At 37.0% G+C, this 22,169-nt stretch overlaps 1 protein-coding gene across 4 annotated transcripts in view; it reads right to left on the bottom strand.

The window, feature by feature from the left end:
* Positions 1-22,169, bottom strand: part of TLE1 (TLE family member 1, transcriptional corepressor) — a 72,962-nt gene that overhangs the window by 18,411 nt on the left and 32,382 nt on the right. For 2 of the 4 annotated variants that reach the window (XM_053968901.1, XM_053968902.1), the window contains exons 7-12: positions 15,100-15,304; positions 14,355-14,371; positions 6,424-6,540; positions 3,268-3,321; positions 1,520-1,672; positions 530-674 (exon numbers count right to left, since the gene is read on the bottom strand). In XM_053968901.1, the coding sequence (XP_053824876.1) occupies positions 530-674; positions 1,520-1,672; positions 3,268-3,321; positions 6,424-6,540; positions 14,355-14,371; positions 15,100-15,304 (691 nt within the window). The remainder of the gene's footprint in view (positions 1-529; positions 675-1,519; positions 1,673-3,267; positions 3,322-6,423; positions 6,541-14,354; positions 14,372-15,099; positions 15,305-22,169) is intronic. The other 2 variants (XM_053968903.1, XM_053968904.1) reach the window with 2 other exon arrangements.

Genomic DNA, 22,169 nt, shown 5'->3' with positions numbered 1-22,169 from the left:
CTGAAGTCTGAACTTGCTGATTACTTCTAGTAATCTCTTCTAGCATTACCTATTTCCATTTCTGTAATATTCCCCTGTTTACATTAATCTCTCCTTTGCCAAATTAAGCAGTAAAGCTGACAGACATGGTTTACACAGCTCATGTCTGAAGCAACTGTGTGTACCAGCCTGAATAGCAAAAGTAAACTTCCCCCGGCATTTGTCAAGCTGTGCACTGCAGCAAATATTAGTAGACTCAGACAAAGATTGTAGAAGAAATTGCATGCAGAATAAGTACCAGAAACTTCTGAGAAGTCTTTTTATATTACATTCGGTCTCTGGATTATTTGCAGAAAAAGATAAAGACAAAAGTAAACAAAGAAGACTAAGAGACAGAAAGATATTCAAACTCCTGATAATCCAAACATCTGCTTCTCATCAAGCCCTCTCTTGATATCAAGAACAAAGCAATATATTTAGTTAACAGTCACATGTGTAAAAACAAAGATTAATTTTGGAACCATAAAAAAACATGAGGTAATGCATTTACCAGCTTGGTTAACCAGAGGGTCCATTGTTGGAGGTTTGCCAAGGCCTGGACGGAGTCCTGGAGTTGCACTAGTGCCTGGGGTTGGCACATCACCTCGAGGAGTTGGTGTGCTGGATTTCAGAACAGGCGTGCTGGCTTTTTCATGCTGGTATCATTAAACAAATTAAATGAGTATTATTTTTAATCCAGGCCATATTATACAATTTATCACAACAGCAGCTGGGATGCTGGGCACCTACTACCTAGTCCCTTAGCCAATTTTCATAAATCCACACAATGCTAACAACATTAACTCGTGAGAGAGAAATGTTGACCTTTTTGATTGCTGCCAAAATTAAAATAAGAAAAGTAGAAAGTTATTTTCCCTCTTCTACTGACATATAAAAAGGAATGCCTGAGCTCATTTTTTTCTTCAGGAAAATACAGTATGCATTACCAAACCACTTTAGTTTGAAATCATAAATATCTCAATTATTATTTGACACAGAAAATCTGACTGCAAAACCAAAATACCATCACAGTTGATGGTATCAAAAAAAAACAAAAAAACAAAAAAAAAAAACATGACACAGAGAATCAGATCAAATTATTAGTGATACTACAAGAAAAAGCCTCCAAGGAATAACAGCCTATTTAGAAAAGTTTAACAAAAAAGCCTGAAGAACTTCTTAGTGACTATATACAGGCCACATTAAACCGTAAATTATTACTTCCAAAAATACCACCAAACCAATGCTTAAGCCATTCTTGTTCCTTGTAATAAATCTGCAACTCATTTGACAGAAATGTAGGAAATACAAGAAATCAAAACAAGGCAGAAAATACTGCTGAGGAAGAAAGCTCAATAATACTTTAAAGATCCGGAAAAACAGTAGGCAATTTCAGCTTCAAATGTTTAATGAGAGGCAATTTGTGCCAAGTAGATGCAGAAAAGTGGAGAGTCAGATTTTACAAAAAAGAAGACTAACTGGACCACTGACTGCTACCTACCAGACCCATTTCCTTGGATTTGAGGGAAGTGGAACTTCCTGAAGAGGCTGTAGATGCTGGACTGCTGGAGGCATCCTTCTTCAGTAGGCGGGCTTTATCAATACCGTTTTCACGTGGTGAATGAGTGGGACTTGCCCTTGGGGAAGAAGGATCCTAAAACAATGGGAAGGGAAGAACAGCATAGAACTGTGTCATAAACTTGTATACAAACACCACTAAGGAGTTTAAGGGAGAAAAAACCAAAGAAACCCCACCAAACTAGAAGAATTTAAACAGTAAGTCCAAATGACAAGACTTTTTGTTATCTTTGTAGAAAAAAAGCTGAAATCCCTTCACCAGCCTAGAGAAGTACATAAAGTCACATAATAAGCAATCTGTTTTTATTTTACACTGTAATCATAAATGGTTTTCAAGCACAGAGCTTCCAAGGATTCCTAAGTACAAACTAAAGCAAGTGTGGAAAAGGTAGTAAGAGCAAGGAAGACCAACAGAAAATGCAGTAACTTGACACAGTTTTTATCATGTAAGTTCTCCATGCTCTGCTAGTTGCAATAAACATTTCAATAACCTCTTATAGATGATAAAGACCTTGCTTATCTCTACCTTCAGAAGAAGAGGCAGACTCATGCCTTCACAGATTTCATAGAGTATTTTGAGTTGGAAGAGACCCACAAGGATCATCAAGTCCAACTCTTAAGCAGAATGGCCCATACAGGGATCTTTATTTGCCATAATAGCTGTCACATTTTTTGCTAAACACCATCTGTAATTGCCTTGGCACTTACATCTACAGGAAAACTGAAATCACCCCTCAGGTGATTATTTTTCTCTGTTCCAGAGGCACTCTCTGCATTTACTTTAACTTGAAATAGCCAGCCCCATGAGTTACAATGCTATCAGAGCTCTGCAGGTTCTCCACGCTCCTCTGGCTCATAAGAATAGCACCAGGGAGAAATCACACCTCACAAAAGGGCAATAAGTCTACTGGCTGATTATTAAGCAGTTCATTGTAAGCCGACCTTCTGAAAGGATTACTAAAATCACTACTTGAACACCCATTTTTCTACCTGGCTGACATTGTTTGGGCACCTCGGGCTACTGTGGGCACTTCTCTCTCTACCAGCTTCTCTTCGTGTGCTTTTCACAGATCTGAAGAACCTCACTACCATATTCAGGCTTCCTAAATCTGTGTGTTATATGAAATAAAAGATGAAGAAAAGGGAGCACCCATCCCTTTACCTCGATGCCATTACCAAATTTCAGCCCTGGAGAAAAACAGTGTCTACAATCTCTGGAAAATCTTGTAAACTAACTTCATTCTAAAAAAACCAGCATTTCTGGAAAATGTCTTTAACGCAGGAGACTTAAATACAAGCAATTTTTAAGGTAATTTTTAAAATAACAATCCTACTACGAAATACAACTTTAGATAATGTCTTCCTTTTTCATTCAAAGACAGAAATTTGAAAACCTCAGCCATCCACATGCAGTTCACCACAAGCCTCTACACTACAGAGCAGCTGGGAAGTGCCAGAATGTTAACTGCAGAGAGACCTGGACAAAGCAGCAGAAGGAAAAACTGAGACAGCAACCAGATAAAGCTCAGAGGAAGACATAGTACTAATAAAAAGGAGAAGTTGTGAATATTTTAACATATCCACAGAGGATTATTTTTCTTCTAACAACTAAATGTACTTTTCCTTTCACCTTTAGGCAAATGTCAAGACTACAAAAATGAAAAAAGTTACCTCATTGGACACATCTACAACCAAGTTATCGTCACTCTTGTCCCCATCACTGTCCTATTAAAAATAAATAAATATAGTGTTCATTTAAATTAGTACAATAAGAGCCCAGACAGAAAGACTACGCATCTACTCAGACATTTTTTGTTTTTCCTAAACAAAAAACAAACAGCCTTTCATTAAGTTATTAGCAGTAGGGAGAATAAATAAAACAGAAACACAACACCTTATTTCTGCTGTAATAGTAAAACCCAAGTAAGGTAGAACTATTTGAAAAATGGGGATCTCACTACCAGTGCAAGATGGTCCAAAACCTCTCCTTTATTACCATAACAAACAGTGTTATCACTACTCCTAAAAGAGAAAGGTACTCTGTTCATAACACTAATCTTGTGTTAATTTAGAGAAAGTACTGTTTGTGCATACCTGGAAAAACATCAAAAAAACATATTTCAGGAAAATGAAGCTTTTTGGCATGTTTGATGAATCATCTTCCTTAAAGTGATAGTACCATTTCCCCCCTTTTTTTCAGAAAGGCAAGTTTTGCAATCAAAAGTTCTGGGAAGAAAAAACTTCAGAAATACCAAGGAATTTCAACATTTCTGCCCAAGAAAAGCAAATTACTTGGATGATCCTAGACAGAAATATTCTAATGCAGTCAAACTGCATTTTGACTGTTTTATTTAGACTGATATTCACCTGAGCTGGTCTACTAATGATTGCTGTTACTGGAGTGCATCCTGGTCCCTCTCTCCAACAGAGGCCAGGATGCCCCAGAAGACACACTCTGATACAGAGGTCTAGTGATTTCCACAGCACCCCAGAGTGTTTCAATCAGAAGGCAAGTCTTGACTCAAAATCAAACAAAGAAATGAAGTGAATGTCAAAACTTTAAATTTTTGTGGGAGCAAGTTTGATATTTCCAATATAAGTACTTTTAGTTAAAAAGCTTCTACACAAACAAACCAGACGTACAAGATTGCTCAACTGTCCTCCATCTCTTGCTTTCAAAGTGACTGAGCTTTCACACATAACACTAAATACTTTCTCTCACTTCAGGCCACAGTGCTTTAAAAAAAAAAAAAACAAAACAACAACAACAAAACCAAGCCACCCAAAACCAATCAACCAAAGAACCCAAAACCAACCAATCAACAATCCAAAAAAAAAAAAAACAAACCCAAAATCCAGCTGAAAAATACTCCCTAACCAAAAGGTAGTTTCAACCCTTCCCTTCTGTTAACAGCTGAATTTTGCTCCAAGAAGTAACACAAACATATTAGGGATCCAAGAGCACCACTGGACACAGAATGGTCCCTCTATTTGCTACTCAGGAAGCTATGCAATCAAAAGGTGAAAATAAAGGACAGGGAAGATTTAGCTCAGTTTATCTGCCACCTCTTGAGAAGTATGAAGAACCCAGAGTGCTAGAACAGGTGGGAGAATGTGGAATACTGTGGGAGAAGGGACACTTGTTTGCCAGAAACGCCCCTCTGAAGGAGGACAAAATTAGTTGCAATGCTATGTTTAAGTGAACCCTAGCAACTTCGTCATCTTAATAAATAGAAACTTCCTGGGACTATCAAAGGCATCTCCAGTAACTTCTACTAATATCAGAGAGTCTCCTCACTAATAAATTCATGCACTGAAAATAGATAGGTACTAATATGAAAATTAGTCAAAAGTTAAAAAGGGGGAAAAAATTAACTTTTTATTCTTATTCCAAAAGCTACAGGTCCTACAACTCATTTATGTCCCTTCTGACACAAGCAGTATTTCCTTGTCCCTACAAAGGATTCCTCTAAAATAAGCTCAAAATCAGCAGATCTGTATTTGCTTAATTGGTGGACCTTCAAAAAAATCATCTTCAAGATCAGAATAAATCTGGAACTTTCAAATATCCTTGCTTTACTCCATTTTTTAATTTGATGCTGCCTTTAGTTGTAAAATCCATTTCAAACAAACAGAGGGCAGAAACATACTTAAAATGTGGATTAAAAACTGCTTCTACTGTGCAATGGCATCCTTTACATTTCTTTACGGTAGAAACACAAGACAAGCAAGTTGAACTTTTTCTTCCTTTTTATATTAAGCATAGCTTAAGAATGGTTAATCTCCAAATTTTTAAAATGAAAAATGCCAATAGAGTATCAAATCCTTAAAGCTGAGATAGTAACATGAGGAAGTTTGCCAAACCCTTCTGTAATTAAAACATTATAATTAGAAGTGGTGGAAATACAACTTGTAAAACCATTAACAGCACAAAAATATCTAATAGCTGCTCGAAGATATTATCCAAGTGGAGAGAAATTAAAATTACCCTTCCAAATACTGAGAAAATAAAATGGCACCTAATTTTCTCTTGGGTTTCAGTAACCAAGAACTAATTAGTGATCTGAATCACATAAACCAGACAATTTGCCACATTATTGGTATATCAAAGTACAGTATGTTCTAATAAATTTGAATGTTTGAGTGCTTTTCAGTACTCTCTCAAACCAGCCCAAGTCTCTTAGGCCTGTTTAAGTACCATCCTGTGTTTTGGCTGAGAATTTAGGCTTTAAGTCAAAAGCCTATGTGAACCCTCTGATGTTCGCACACATTGTTGCACTGAAGTGTCTCTTAAAAGCCAAGCAACAAGCAAGCTAGTTAAAAATGCAGAACACAAATCTCTGAACTTCCAGTATTTCAATTTGCTTTCTGCTGAAATTGCCTCATCATCCAGAAGTAAAATTCAGTAGGTTGGTACAGCTTGACAGCATATGCAATTTGTAATGGTAATTATAACTCAGCATGGTAATAACTACTTATCATTAAAATTTACCAAACTCCTCTCAATAACAAAATCCTCCATTTCAAACAAACCTACAGTTTTTCTTGAGGAGTCCAGAAAGAATGTCACTCAAACTCTGAAAAATGCCCCAGAGCACACGTGAATCCCAAACAGCTACTCCAGTTGAGGGCTATTACTTCACAATATCCCAAACTACTGAGTCACTACTCTTCCCAAAATCTGAATCTTGTGCCTCTCTGGCACATATATTCATGTACTACTTCAGCCATACAAAAGTTGCCTCGTTCTTCACAGCTCTTTTACTCCTCAAAGACGCACAGTATGTGCAAATAAATTAATCATTTCCTTGACACAGATTTGCTTACATAGTGGCTGGAATCCTTATCATCCACCTTTCTCTTTTTGATGTCATTGGCATAGTCAGGGCCATTCCTGCGTTTATCTGTGCTTCGTAGACTGTCGGGGACCAACAGAGAATTACTCTGTAAAGACAAAAAACAAGGTCAATCAAAAATTCCCTTTAGGATTCCTCCATATATTCCTAAAAACTCAAATTGATATGATAGATGTTTTAGAAAAGTGATATGTACTTAGTCTTTTAATTCAATTTAATTCAAAATAAAGTCCTCCAGGCAAACATGTACAGCTTCACGAATTCTAAGAAGCTTGGCTTTTCATTGTTCAACTTATCAAAAGTTTAGTTCACTTGTCAGTCACCACCTATTTAACTAATTAATTCAACTGAATTGATTGTTTAGGAGAAGCTGGCTTGCAGTTTATTCATGAGCAAGTAAAAACGATTTTATTATTTTTTTTAATGTTCAGATTACATATAATAAAAAATATTTACTACACAATCTGATTTATCAGTCACTTTTAGAACATCATAAATAGAAGAGGCTTTGACAAAAAGTATACGCTGAATACGGTTATGCAGTAATCAATTGTTAGCTGGAGTAAACTCCAATTGGATTCTTTCAACAAATGTATTGCAAACAAAGATCAAATATTTTTACTTCCAGCATAACATTCACTACTAGTGTGAAATTAAGGCTAAAGTGTTGCTTAATCAGACTTGATCTGAAAAAAAACGGAGGCCAACACAGGCACACAAAAGACAAAAGCAAAGACTAATCTTTTCCTCAAACTACATGGACTGCTTTCATTCATGCTAAATTATGCTAAGAACAAACTGTTGACCCAAAGAGCATTTTAGACATTTTTCAGTCACATGACAATTTGATATGCCTGTGATTCCAGATTCCCATCTCCATCTCAGTTCCAGCTAAAGCATTAAAATGTGTTACAATGAGTTCTTTTAAGTGCAGGATTAGCATATGCAAGAGGGCAATTTGTTCACTGATGTGTTAATGCTGTGAACAATACTGAATGGGTTGAGAAAAAATCTCCTTTCACAAAGAACTGGTAAGCTTAGATCCTAAAAGCCAAGTACATGCTTAGATAAATAAATATAGGCTCACATAAATATATAAGTAAACACGTATTTACACCCATACACGTATCTCTCTCAAGAGAGAAGTCTAATACCAACATTAACTTCAGTGTAAACCCTCAAAGGACATATTTAGATCTACCCAAGAGACAGAGATGTTTACTTGTAATGTATCATAAACTCATACAAATAGCCAGTGAACTGTGCACTGAATAGTTTCCCCTTTAAAACCTGAAGACATCAAGGTAGTTTTGCTTAGACACAAATGTTTAGCCCCAAGGAGAAGGACAAGGAAACAGGGTACATAAGGCAATCTGAATCCTCTTTTTCGTAATTCAGAAGCTGCACTTTAAAGCCAACTCTAAGCTCTTTTATGCATGACTATTCAAGCTAAACAAATGCCAAAGGGCTTACATAAAGCATATAGGAGGGTCTATTGAAATTCAGTATAAAGAAGCTCAAAATAATGTCTTTACCAAAATGTTTTGTGGCTAAAAGGTGGGCTTGTTGGATCATTGAACTAATTGCCTTGACAAATAAATCTGGAATTTAACCCCTTATCTCCTCCCAGATGCACACAAATTCAAGGATTCACTAGTCTGAAAACCATAAAAACTAATTTCAATATTTTAATGTTAAATCTGTCATGCTTGTAGCAGTAGAAACATCTTAAGAAGCAAGATGTCAATTAAAACTTGACCAGAGGTTTCTTCCTCTTAAGGAAGGAAGTCTTATGTTTAAGAGATAATTTCCTTAATAAAAATAACTAAAAATATCTATTTTTCTACTGAAGAATTTAGATTAAAACAATTAAAGCAAATGCAGTAAAGAGAATAAAGTTAGCTCCTCACTTTAATTAAAAAAAAAAAGTGTGAATAGCAGAAAGGTGGCAAAGAGGCAACATCTGGAAAAAATTTAACAAATCTGCTATTTGGAGTAACAGCTTGCAAAATTAGACAACCTATAGGCATAACTACAATAGCTGATTTGTTTTTCTTTTTTAATTTAGTCTACCTAGACAATGTTGACAATATTTTATACTGTTTGTCTTGTAGAATTTCAAAACTGTGAATTGTGACGTATGAAATCCCAACTCCCACTGTGTCTTAAACACCAAAGAAAGATTATAAGATTTCTTTTTTCTCCAAAAGACTGCATGTTTCTCACACAAACATGTAATTATATCACAAGCTTATTCTGCAAAACATATCCACCATGTCATATTTACACAACCTTTCTATAACTTACCACATTAATTTAAACCACTGTTCCCTGTGATCAGAGCATTCATGCTAGGAAGCTGTTGTAGAGCAGCTTATATCCCAACAGCTACATTAGAAATTGCAAATAAGATTGTGCTCTTTTTATGGCAAAATCTATGAGTAAACTCAAAATTTAAGAAGTTTCTGCTTTGTTTCCCAAAGAAGTTCAAAAAGTTCTAACAACTGTGACTAAAATCAGATAAAGAAAAAACAGCTTGCTACTGTAAACTACTACCATAACTCAAATTACCAAATATGTAAGATTTCATTTAATGATGTGAAAATATAAATATTTTAAAATAGTGCAAACAGTAAATCCAGAACACTGAAGAACAAATTAAATAAATGAAAATACAAACAAGAACTGGTAAAGAGATGATCATAAAAGCTTTGGGCTATTAATATCTCTCGCCCTTGTAATGTTAAGGTTCAGAGAACAGTGAGAACAGCATACTAAAAGCCACCTTTCCTCATTTTAGCTCTGGTAGAGTTTATACTTGCTGTATGTCCAGTATCAAACAGAGTCAGCCAGAAGACAGCAGCAACAGCTTCACAACATTAGTTTTCTTATCTTCTATTTAGAAGAGTAATCTGTTTAGTTCTCCTAACTAGGTCTACTAACAAGTGACTTATTTTCAAAAGCGTGACAAGAATTTTTAATTTGGCTATAGTTTTTTTAAATAACTCTACAGAAATTTTCAGCTGGGGATAGATTTTCAATAATGATTAAGCTTATGCAAAAAGGGCAAAAAGAGTTCTCTTTATCCTAAAGAGAAACTGCACAACACCAAATTTTATTTTGTCTTAATTTCAAGAGATTAGATAAATGACTGAGGATACTCCTTTCATTCTTAAGAGTTCAGTTTATTTAGGATTACCAATGCAACATTTACAAATCATGAAGCTCAGATCAGAGCAAGTTTTATGTGTTCTCCTGTCAGAATTACCAGACCGCATAAATGTTGTACAACAAGCAACTTGTGATCCTAAAGCAAGTCTGCTGCCAGCAAAAGTTAAATACTGAAAGCACCAGACGGCAAATGTGAAACAAAAACCTAGTCCTGATGCACAGAAAGAAGGTAGGTTCCCTACTAGGAATATAATGCACATTATTCAAATGCACCTCTTTGACTGCCACACTACTCCCCACAGGAACCACTTCCAAACCTCAACTATGTGTGCCAGAGGTGCAGGCTGAGAGTTATCTCATTTATCCCATTATCCCACTTATAATACAGCACAGACAATTCATACAGAATAGTATACAGAAAACTGACAACTGACTTTATGCTGATCATTACATCAATTAAATAATAGTATTTACGTTACATCTGTGCACATAGTTCAACTGCACCTGGTCCCAATTAAGATGTTCTCTAGTGCTGGACTCCTTAGTCCTCTCACTCCCCTTTTCCCCAAAGATGTGCACACACACAGGCTTGCTCTGTGCTTGGTCATTCCCTGACTTGCTGTACATCCATGCCAAGGACAGCCACCAGCCATCACAGCCAGTTACCACAGCTAACGACTTGGGCTTGCCTGCTGTGCTCAGTAGAGCCTCTGTGCTTATTTTATTTAACTATGCACAGGATCTCTGCCCTGCCACTGCACCACACACAAGTGCTATCTACAGATATGCACAGATAGACAGGAACAGGTGCAATTCCTTGCTGAGTAGGCAAAACAGGATCAAGTCTAACAACTACACCCAAAACATCAGTTGCTCTTTGTTAGGACTCACTGACAGGAATACAGTAAATGCTGGAAGATGGACTTTAATATCCCCCAGATAGGCAAAAGAAGATTGCACTCAAAGCAATTCTACTCCAGAATCATTAACTTCAATTTGTTCAATATGCTTATTGCAAACACGCATGTCAAAAACCCAAAAGCTGACTTATGACATCAGTAGGTTTTGTGTCAAATTACTCCTGATGGAAAGCTACTTGAGCTCACCTTTTTTTCAAGCACCATTTTAATTTATATTGATTTTATAATCAGAAGACATTACAAGGAATAAGTTGATTACAGTATTTTCGAGCTACTGTTCATCAAAATCAAGGTATCCATAAAAATTTTTACCAGACCACCTCAACCCCATTGTCCTTTGTCATCAACCTTAGGCTGCCTTCTACCAACTACAAACTAAACTGCAACATAGCAACCCAGAGCTCTTACACATGAGCAACCTCTGGAGCCATTCTTTCTTCAAAAAGTCCAAGAAACAAACTTGTGGTATGCTGATCAGCACTCTAAACTTCCATATAACAATTTCTGTGACTTTCTTCTCCCCATTAAAAGAATTAAAACACAAAACAAAAACAGCTTGCACATAATATCTTCCAAAAAGTAGTACTCAGTTGTTCACGTCCACCTTCTCCAAGATTGGGAGGTGAAGAATAGGATAGAGAGCTCAGGGTACAGAATATTTTCCTACTGTAGGAAAAGAGCATTTGCTTTACAAAACAATAGCAATATTTACACAACAATGAAGGCAAAAAAATGTCTGGGAAAATGTATTAATACTTCCTAGGTCTTAGGACCTAGGAAGCTCAGTATTTTTCATGAGAACAAAAGATAAATACCAACTAATGTGAATGCTAAGCACACAATGAAATAAGACTTAACTGGCTGGAAATTACTTCTGTTAAAACAGAGTGCATTTTCATTTCTGTGCTGTCCAAACAGGATACTAGAACAGTGGGAAGACAAGTGATAAATGAACACCTACGAGTTTGAAAACTGCTGCAAGTATGTTTCCTAAAGAAAACAATGCAGATATCAAAGTTCTTTTATATTGATATCTCTCAAAACTTTCAGTTTCAATTGCAAAACTTGCTTCTTTTGCCTGGCTTCACTACCTGCAGCCTGAATTTGCCACATTGGAAGGGATGCCTGCATTTGCACAATAACACGACCCAGTTTGGTATGGTTAAGAGATAAATCAGCCAAAACCCACCAGCCATAACCCAGCAGGCATGCAATTTAAATCTGACAACATAGTTTTAGCATTCATGTAGGAAGTATACTATTATTACTAATTTATATGTTACTCATTACACAAACATGCATTTACCAAAAAACTTTTCTTCATTTTACTTTCTGGAACTTGAGTTAATATATAAAAGAAAAATGTAGACCTTGCTATTTAGATATAACAGAAGTAGTTAAACTGGTCAAAATAAAAAACAATGAAACCATGTCTGTATTAATTTATAAATACAAGAATTTCACTAATTTTGGTGTATTTCTACACATACAATACATAAAAGCTCATTACTGCTTATCTAAGGAGACTTTAAAAAAAATCCACATCTAATTTAAAAATTAATATACTACAATCTGTCACAGTACACTTTAACCCAAAGTTATGTCACAAAAACTCAATTTAAAATCCCATAGACATGCGCTAAATTTTAACTTTTCAAACTGACATTTTGAACTGTTAGCTTCTATTGATAGTGCCTGAAGGTCATGCTAGACATATTTGATGGAAATCATACTGTAGAACTGCACAGAAACACCAAACATCATGGTGAATTTAGGTAACTTACAAACAGCCCGGGGTTTGGTGTCTTGGATGATGAAAGCATGCCTGTCAGGATTTTTAGCAGCACCATTACTTTTAAATTGTTATTCTGAAAATCAAATTGATTTTATCTTGATGATCCAGATGTTATAAAGTGATTTGAACCACACATAATAACCAAGCAGACCTGCTGCTATCACTTGTGTACTTGGGACCAATTTCCTATTATCCTTAAAAATATATTTTACATTAAAAGAAAATTCAATTAAAAATACAAGAGAACTAGAGAAGTTTGAAGAGCCCATAATTTCCAGCTGATCATTTTAGCCACAGAGTTGCACTTAACTATCTCTTGAATTATTTTTTCATTGAAGGTGTCCTTTACTGTTAAGTCAAGATTTTGATATAACAATGTATTTAAACAATTTTAAGTTCAAGTTCACCTGTATTCAGCTATTAAAGTTTAAGTTAGCTATGCAGTATTATCCTGCACTGAGATAAAAAAAAAAAACTAGAATGACCATAGTGTAGTATCCAAAACTCAATATATCCACATAGCAAAATTCCTTTATGATGTGAAGCTTCAGATTATTACAAAGTTAATTACTGATAAAACCAGCATAAAAAAAAGTCTGCTTCAAGTAATAAGCCAGCAATCATCAGTTAGACATATGGATATGGTAGCAACTGCAGCAGCAATTTTATATAGTTTAAGTAAAATTTACATCTATAGTGAACTAAGCAAGTGATCCTGCAACTCTCCCACTACCCAAAAGTGAGGTTTAATTTTTGATAGTTTTCCTTCCACAGGCAAGAACTATTCTCAGCTACAAGTAATTCAGAGTCCAAATTTCACAATGCTAAGCACCTGATCTTAAATTCAAACCCTTGACCAAAATTACTTAAAATTAAAATTAATTAAACCAAATTACATGACAGGGCAGGGGAAGCTGGGACCAGGGCAAGGACAGGAAACATAACAATCAAATCAAAACACAGAGCCATCACTAGCTAGGGATTCCTGCAGTCATCTAACAGCACTCAAAGAGGTATGTCCCACACAGAGCAATAAGCACTTAATAAGTCAGAGACTTCATAAAAATCCAGCTTAAAATTATTTCTGCAGATACGCTGTGACTAATAACATTGAGCAAGCTGAAATGAATGCTTCTTGCTTAGTAATCTAAAACAAAAGACTGCTGCAAAAGATACGCAGATAGTTTCCACTAAATAACTGTCAAGCAAACCTTGTATATTTATTAAATAAGCAGCAATAAAAGTCAGACGTTTAGTACTGTACAGCTATCTGTCAAATAACTGTTACTAGTTCTTGTATTTTGTAATTGAGAAAAGGAACAAAATAGAGCCCAAATTCACCTCTGACATAAACAAACAGAATGAGCTTTATTACTTAAATTGCACATGACCATCTCTAACAGATTAATACAACAATATCACTCAAAACAAAACAGCATATAAAACAGCAAGTAGTTCTTTAGAGGGCTTTTCAGACAAGGCCAATTCTATTACAGCTTATGTCTACAGGGAAAAAAGTATCACTTAGGAGTTATACCTGAAGCACAAATTAAGCAGTAAAAACATTAGTATGGCTTAAACAGATGCAGTTAAAAAAAACTCCTAGGGCCAAACACCATAATGACACATTTAAAATTCTCACATTTAAATTTCTCACCTGTTCTCCAATTCTAATACCTGAAAATCCTAGAGACTAAAAATCTTAACTCTGGACTAAAAATGCTGTATTTGCAACATCCTTTTTCATTTGCAGCTTCATGCCCCCTTTCTGCCTTCAACAAGCAAGCTAAAGTTCAAGTTTACCTAAAAGCATTCTGCTCAGAAACAAGACTCCTTCGTACAGTCCATCAAACAAATGATCTGGTGTTCTGCATAAACCAAGACATATCTTAACAGAAGACACATATGCCTTGCATAATAAAAATAACTAAAAGGAAGACAAAACAGACAAACAGCACATCATCTGATTATTACATTATTGGAAACGGAAACATTAGCAGGAATGTTGGTACTTACTGTGCCTGGCTCTCTGTCTGCTCCCGCAGTAACCAAGAAATGGACAGACAAGCCCGTTCAGACACAGAGGCAAGAACAGAAATAAAAAAGGGGGGAAAAAAATTAGAACACAAGCCACAAACAGTTTTAAAATGGCTTTTATTTATATAAGTCATTGCACATTCCTAATACAGTGATTTCCTGAAAATTACAGTATTTTGTAAACATGATTTACAGTTTAACCATACACAAAGGCTAGTTTTATTTCATGACAGAATAAATTATTTTCTTTTCAGAAATTAGTCAAGTGCAATTTTGCCCAATATGAGTACTAGAATTTAAGCTTATGAAACTTAACAGATGCAATTATCTAAATCTTGAACACATTTACTTCAAAATTTAAATTCTTGTTCCCCCTACCTTCCCACCCACCCATTTAACAACATTACTTTCTTTGAAAAAAATCACCATTATGCAGTTTAACAATTTTCCACAATATGGTGCAGGCCACTGCTATTACAACTAAACATTTACCAGGATGTCAAAAGGCCCTGCAAAGTACAGAGCAGGTGACACCTAGTGATCCCCTTTAAAATATTGAAAAATTCCAAGCTGAATTTTGCTTCAGTGGTTTATATGCAGACATTTTAAAGTTTGCCAACAGTTGTTTTTCATTCTATATAACTTGAATTCTTTAGAGATGCACATAATTTGCAGCAATGCGCAAATTTGACAATGTCCTAATCAGGCCTGCCATGCCTCTCACCTCTGTGGTGGTCTGCATCGTGATGCTTCTTGTCATCTTTTATTGCCAAATGAGACTGCCCACCCAAAGCACTGGAGAGGGCAAGAAGGCCAGCACTGCTTCCAAGTGGAGGGATTCCTGGAGGCTGAAGTCCTGATGGATGCGGCGTTAGAGGCACTGGAGGTCCATGGCCATGGGAGAGATGCTGAGCCTGCAACTGCTGCTGCTGTTCCCAGCGGTATCATCATCCCCAGAAGAACAATGTACAGCACATAGTTTGGGAAGGATAAGGCAGAAGTTTGGTTAATTATCGAGAATCTATAGTGGAATTTTGACATTTATTTGCTTCCTCTTAATCTAGCCCCACTATAACCCACCACACTATATACACTGCATTGTATCATGCTGTCTGAAGAAAAACTCTGCTCACGTCCCAGAAAAACTAGCTGGATACTTGTTTTGCAGCCTGATACATAAGTTCAGCAACTATAGGTTGTTTTGGGCAGCTACTGCTACAGCATCTCTGGCAACAAAGAACAGCAGCAGAATAATCAAATACCTTTCCCTTTTTAGAGAAAGTAGTATCACTGCTCTGAAAAAAAAAAGTTCCAGGGGCAAGATTAATTTAAATTCACATCCCTCTCTTCCCTCAGTTTGGAAGCAGCAAGTGCCTTTCTATCCTGAATATTCAAGAATGTAAAAGACATTATGAATTTCATATTTAGTGAAATTTAATTTGCATTTTATTCCAGCCAAGGTTTTTAAGGGAAAGAGGGGAAATTATTCATGACTTAACACTCTGTTTAGGAGCCAGCTTTGAGCTGAAAATCCACGTATTTTAGATGGCATGGAATTCTCAACAAGAAACATGGTATTAATGAATACCTGTTCTAAAAAAAGCTTGCAAGATCAAAATCATAATGAATGGACATACAATCCTGTCACCAATCTGCTAAAATAATCTGTAAGTAATTTTAGAAACAGAGTTTTTACATTATTTTACATGTCTTACCCATAGTTTAAATATTAAGATATTTTCTAGTTAAAGCTTCCATGGTTTTATTAATGTTTACCAAGTTCAGCTATCCATTTAATTTGCCTAAAATGCTTAGCACAATTTTTTTTTTTTAGAAAATGAAGCTCCAAAAGCACCTTTAGTTTAGTCATAGCTCCCATAATCTGCTTCAGGTTAACAGGTATTCTGCCTCTCTCTCCTGCTCCCTTCTGTCTGGGCATATGAATAGAAGACAGAACAATTCTCTCCACCTTGGCCACTCTCTACTATCCCTCTGTTCAAGGAAGATACCAGGAAAAAGCTAGAGTGCCATCCAATTCATGGGATCGAAAAGGAGACAAATAAACATATGTCTGAACAGGATGAACTCAAGTTTGACCAGGTGAATGCTAGTGGTCCTGTAATAACATATAAAATTTTTACAGTACTAGTGGCAGCTACTGAAATCATACCTGGATTGCAGCTTACAATATTTCACCCATTGTACCAAAAAAACTGAACTCAAAAAACACAGAAATATTTTATCTATTTCTTTAGGTGTGAAGTCTTTTCAAGACAACCTGTCAACAATAACTGTACAACATCTGCTGGCATATGAATGAATTTACTTATTACTATTTATATATATTACTACTGAATGCCACTTTTACTTTACTTTAATCCCATCCCAAGACATGCCTTGAGCTGTTTATAAAATTATGCAGACACAGGGGCTGACATTCAAGGACTCTACACTGCACTTGCTAATTTTTCACTTTTCTGCTGTCCCAACTGTCATGCAGCAATCATTTACTTATTTTGAATTACAATGCAATCTTTAAATTTACCACAATCCTACCACAGTCAATTCTATAAAGCCACAGATTTACCAAATCTTTCTCACACCACATGTCAGGAATATATTTTTGAATGCTGCATAAAAAGCCATGCTAGTCTACACTTCAAAACATACATCTGATCATTACCCTTTTCAATATGTTTAGAAAACAAGGTAAAAGAGAACTTATTCTTCTAATTTAATGTGTTTACAGAAGGCAACATTTTGAAGGAAGCATTAGGAATCATTTTGATCTTAAAGCAGTTAACACAGTAGACCATTTTCTACAGTATCAATCAGTTTTTGCTAATGAAGCTTCACTTAACTGAAGAACCATCAGTAAGGAGCACTGTAAGGTCTGACAGGACTGCAGAGGTTTGGTTTGGGGGTTTTGCTTGTTTTTTGAATCCAGCCTCTAAAGAACAATATGACATCCCTCTCCACACTTAACCAAGACTTCAGTAGTTTCCAGCACATTTCCTCAAAACAGATGATAACCTGTTATTTTGGCAGCCTCTCTCAGAGATGGTGATTTCTTCACCTCCTTCCTCACTGACCATTTCAGCCAGGTCAGTCATCTGCACTCTAGCTCTGAGGCAACTTCAATCAGCAGTACTGTGCAGCATTTCTGGCATCGGTCTTACTTGTCCCCAGCTGCACTATCACCCCATATTACCTAGTTTTGTGTGCAACTGCCTAAGAATAAAAAAGTTATTTATTCCTTCCAAACTGGTTTCATGGAGAAAAGCCTCCTCCCTTCTCCAACAATAAGCTCAAACTAGCTTCTTTTGCAGATTGCCCACTGAAAGGTTGAAACAGGGAACATGAGTTAAATTGTTTCCATTCTTGTCCCTACCATTTGCGAAGTGTACGAAGATAACCCTTATTCATCTTTCTCCTGCTTGGTTTAATTAACAAACAAGTTAACCCACTTGATTTCAGGAAGCACAGGTTAACGTTTTAAGAAATGTTAGGGGCATGTTACCTACCATTTCCCTGGCTCTGGTTTGTAGCCTACATACCACACATTATGAAAGTCTGAGAAATGAGGAACAGATTAATGCTCTATAAAAGGTTCTGAAGCTGAGAGTGGAAGGGTTGTGTCCTGTGCTCACTAGTGGTATTGCACACAAATAGTGGGGAGCAATGGGTAAGGTGTGGTGTGAGAGCTGCAAGTGCATTGCAAAGCTGCTCTGCACATTTTTGTAGCTCTGCAGATGGTTATTTACAGGCATGGTACGCAAAGATCCATAAATATGGCACATGAAGCTAACTTAAAACTGAAAAACTGAAACACTGATCATGGTCTTTTAAGTCACCAAAGTTATGTCATGATTTCATGTTTATTATCTGATGTGCATTGCTGTTCAGGTCTTTCATATCCTGATTTATTTCTTATGTGCTATTTATTCATAACAGGTTTGAAGTTCTCCCTAAGAGACAAGGGATCATCCATAAAGATGATCCTTTCCAGAAGTTCATATTTGTTTTATTTAAAAAGCTTTAATTTTTAAAAGCATATTGTATTATCTTTGTAGAAGGGATAAAAGGAATATGTACTGCACACAAAGGAAGAAAATAAAGACCAGGGGGAGGGATAACAGCAATGTTCACCAGATGCATTTAGTAACTAAACATTTGCTATAGTTCCTACAAACAATTATGTTATGCATATAATCACTTTCCCATCACTTCAAAGACACTAATGCCTGCTCTGTAACCTTTTAAGAGCTTAGCAGCAGTGAGATATAAAATGGAGTAGGCTGGCAGCAGTATCATGGTCTACTAGGCATGTTCATTAGCAGTTAATTAAAAACTAGACATCTGCCATAAGAAATGTGCTCAAAAAAGGATGAGTAGCAGGTCTGTCTTAGTACCAATTATTATCATTACTTGCAGAGCAAAGGCTGTGTCCACTTTCAGAGGAAAGTGGGAAGGTAGAGAAGAGCACAATGATGCATACTTAAGTGACTGCACTTAAGATAATTAGCCACAGCAGTGATTTTAAAAATATCTGTAGTTCACCCACCATTTCGTTGCAAACTCAGAAGTTCTTAATATTTGCAAAGGGAGAAAAGGAATTACAAACTCATATATATTACTGTACTGTTTAGATGTAGGTTTTATTGCCTCAGGTTTTTATTTCCCGGTGTCTCCATAACTAAACCATAAAGACCCAAAACTTGGCATATAAAAAACAGTGTTACTGTTTCTGAGCAAGCACCTCCTAACAATTTTAAAGGTATTCATAAAACCAGTATTGCAAATACAACCTTTCAAAAAAGGAAGTAACTCAAGCCTATGCTCCTGTCACATCCCATTTTTTCCCCTCATCCTAAAAAAAACGAAAAGCCCTGTATGTACAAACCACAGTACCAGCAGTCAAATTTGGCAGGAAGAAACTCAATAGACACTCTAAGCTGTTAATTAATACTTACATTTAAATTTCTATAAGTACCTTCCAAAGATTATTTCAGCTATAGGGTAGAACATATTTCAGGACAACAATCACTTGGAAGAATATATTCACATTCTTCTACAAAATGACTATATCCATGGACATGGGAAGAGCAAAATATACCATCTACTTATGGCTTCTTTGAGGCATGTCTTTGATATGGCCCCTCACAAAATTCTTGCCACTCAAACAAATAGTTAATTGAAGGATGGATTATTACATGGATGAGGAACTGGATGGATGACTGCATCTGAAGCGTCAATGAAACTAAACCTGAAGAGTCAATGGTTTCACACCTCTGTGGAAAACAGTAATAAGCGGTGTCCCTCAGAAGCGTAAAATGTGACCAACACTACGCAAGACCTTCATCAATAACACGGGAAACGGGACTGACTGTGCCTTCTGCAAGTTTGCAGATGACACCAAGCCGTGCAGTGCAATTGATTCACTTAAGGGGTGACATCGAGATGGACTTTGACAGGCCTGAGAAGTGGGACCATCTCATGAAGTTCTCAAGATGCTCCAAAGGGCCAAACACAATGTCTGGCACCTGAGCTGTGACAATTCCTAGACTGGGGGATGAAGGGCTTGGGAATGGGCCTGCTGTAAAGGACTGGCAGGTGCTAGAAGATAAATCATCGGATTAGTGCATCTGCAACCTAGAAAGCCAACTGTATACTGGGCTGCATCAAAATAATTTGGCCAGTAAGTCAAAGGAAGTGGTTCTGTTCCTTTTCTTCCCTCTACGTCATGAGATGCTCACTGGAGTACCATGCCCTGCTCTGGGGTCTACTGTGCAAGAAAGACATTAACCTGCTACAGCAGGTTCAAAGAAGGCCCACAAAAATTATCCGAGAGGGTTGGAACACCTTTCCTAAGTAAAAAAGACAAAGTTGAGTTTCTTTAGCCTGAAGGCTCCAAAAAGACCTTACTTTGATCTTTATATACAAAGTGGGTCTGTAAGAAAATTTTTACCATGGTCTGTAGCTACAGAACAAGGCTTGTGGCTTTACAGTGAAAGGTGGTAAGTTTACATTGGACACAATGACAAAACTTTTATGTTGTGGGTGGTGAGACACTGGATGCCTCATCCCTGGAAGTACTCAAAGTCAAGGCTGGATGGGATTTTGGGCAACCTGTCTCATGGAAGATGTTCCTGTCCCATGGCAGAGGGGTTTGATTTGATCTTTGAATGTTTCTTCCAATCCAAACCTTTCTATCATAGGTAAACAGATTTATTTATGAAATACCAAATATGCACTGCTTACTGCTCCATTTCCCAGTTTTGCTTTGGCAGCAGCTGTCATGTTTCCTTCTCGATGCTTCTACATGTTTCTTTTTCCTTGATAACATCACCATACAAAATGTGTTAATAGTCCCCACAAGACACTTCCTTCTCACCTATTTCAACCCTAATCTTCAATATCACTACAGCAATTTACAAAACTAAGGTCTGAGTCTGTGAAGAGTGGCTCATACAGCAGACAGCTGAGATAACATTCATAGACAACTCCACAGGCTAGAAAAATGGACTCTCAGGAATCTCATGATGTCCAACAAGGGCAAGGGCAATATCCTACACCAGGAGGAACAATACCATAAACTCATATATGTTGGGATCCACACAGCTAGAAAGCAGTTTTGCAGAAAAGGTCCTTCCATACCAAACTGTGCATGAGCCAGCAGCAACGTTCCTTTGTGGAAAAGCAGATGAATGGCATCTTGGGCTGCGTTAGACACGTATTGCTAGCAGGTCTAGGGAGAGGAGCCTTCTTCTCTACTTATCATGGTGGGAACTACAGCTGGATTACTATACCCTGTTCTGGGTTTCTCCTTACAAGAGACATGAACAAAACAGAGAGCATCCAACAATATGTCTAGAGATGGCTAAATAGTCCCAGGTCTCTCAGCCCCACCTCATATGACATACCCCAGTCCCTTACCTTTATAGCCCATCACCATATAGCCCAATGAAAGACAAGAGGCAATGGGTACAGACTAACACATAGGAGGTTTGTCTTGAACATTAGAACACACTCATTTTTGACCAAGCCCTTGCACAGGCTACCCAGGAGCTTTGGAGTTTCCACCTTTGAACATACTCAAAAGCTGTATGGACGTGGTCCTGCATGATTGGCCCTAGGTGGTCCTGTTTCAGCAGGAGCAAGTAGATCAGATAACCTCCAGTGGTCTCTTCCAACCTTACCAATTTTATGATTTGCAGACTGCAGAATCACAGAACACTTGAGGCTTCAAGGGACCACAGGGAGACATCTGGTCCAACCTCTCTGCTCAAGCCAGGTCATCCTAGAGCACATGGCACAGGATTCTGTCCATGTAGTTCTTAAATATCTCCAATGAGGGAGACTCCAAAACCTCTGGACAATTTGTTCCAGCACTAGGTCATCCACAAAGTAAAGAAGTCCTTCCTCATATTCAAATGGAACTTCCTGTGCATTAGTTTGTGACAGTGGCCTCTTGTTCTATTGCTCGGCACCACCAAGCAAAGCCTAGGTTCATCCTCTGACAACCTCTCTTCAGATACTGATAGACAATCATGAGGACATCATTGTCACCTCAATCATCTCTTCTCGAGGCTGAACAGGCCCAAGTCTGCAAGCCTTTCTTAACAAGTGAGATGCTCCAGTTCCTTAATGAACTTTGTAGACCCCTGCTAGTGACGGGCCTGCCACTAGACCACGTGCCAATTCTCATTGTTTAAACAAGTTTTAGAAAGGTGAGCCAGGTACCACTATAATGTCTTAATTTTCTAACTACTTCCTTTGAAATATTTGTTTATT

This window comes from Vidua chalybeata, chromosome Z (assembly GCF_026979565.1).
Source record: "Vidua chalybeata isolate OUT-0048 chromosome Z, bVidCha1 merged haplotype, whole genome shotgun sequence".
In the NCBI taxonomy this organism is placed as follows: Eukaryota; Metazoa; Chordata; class Aves; order Passeriformes; family Viduidae; genus Vidua; species Vidua chalybeata.
Note: the sequence above shows the minus strand (reverse complement) of the source record. Positions and strands in the feature narration are given on the sequence as shown.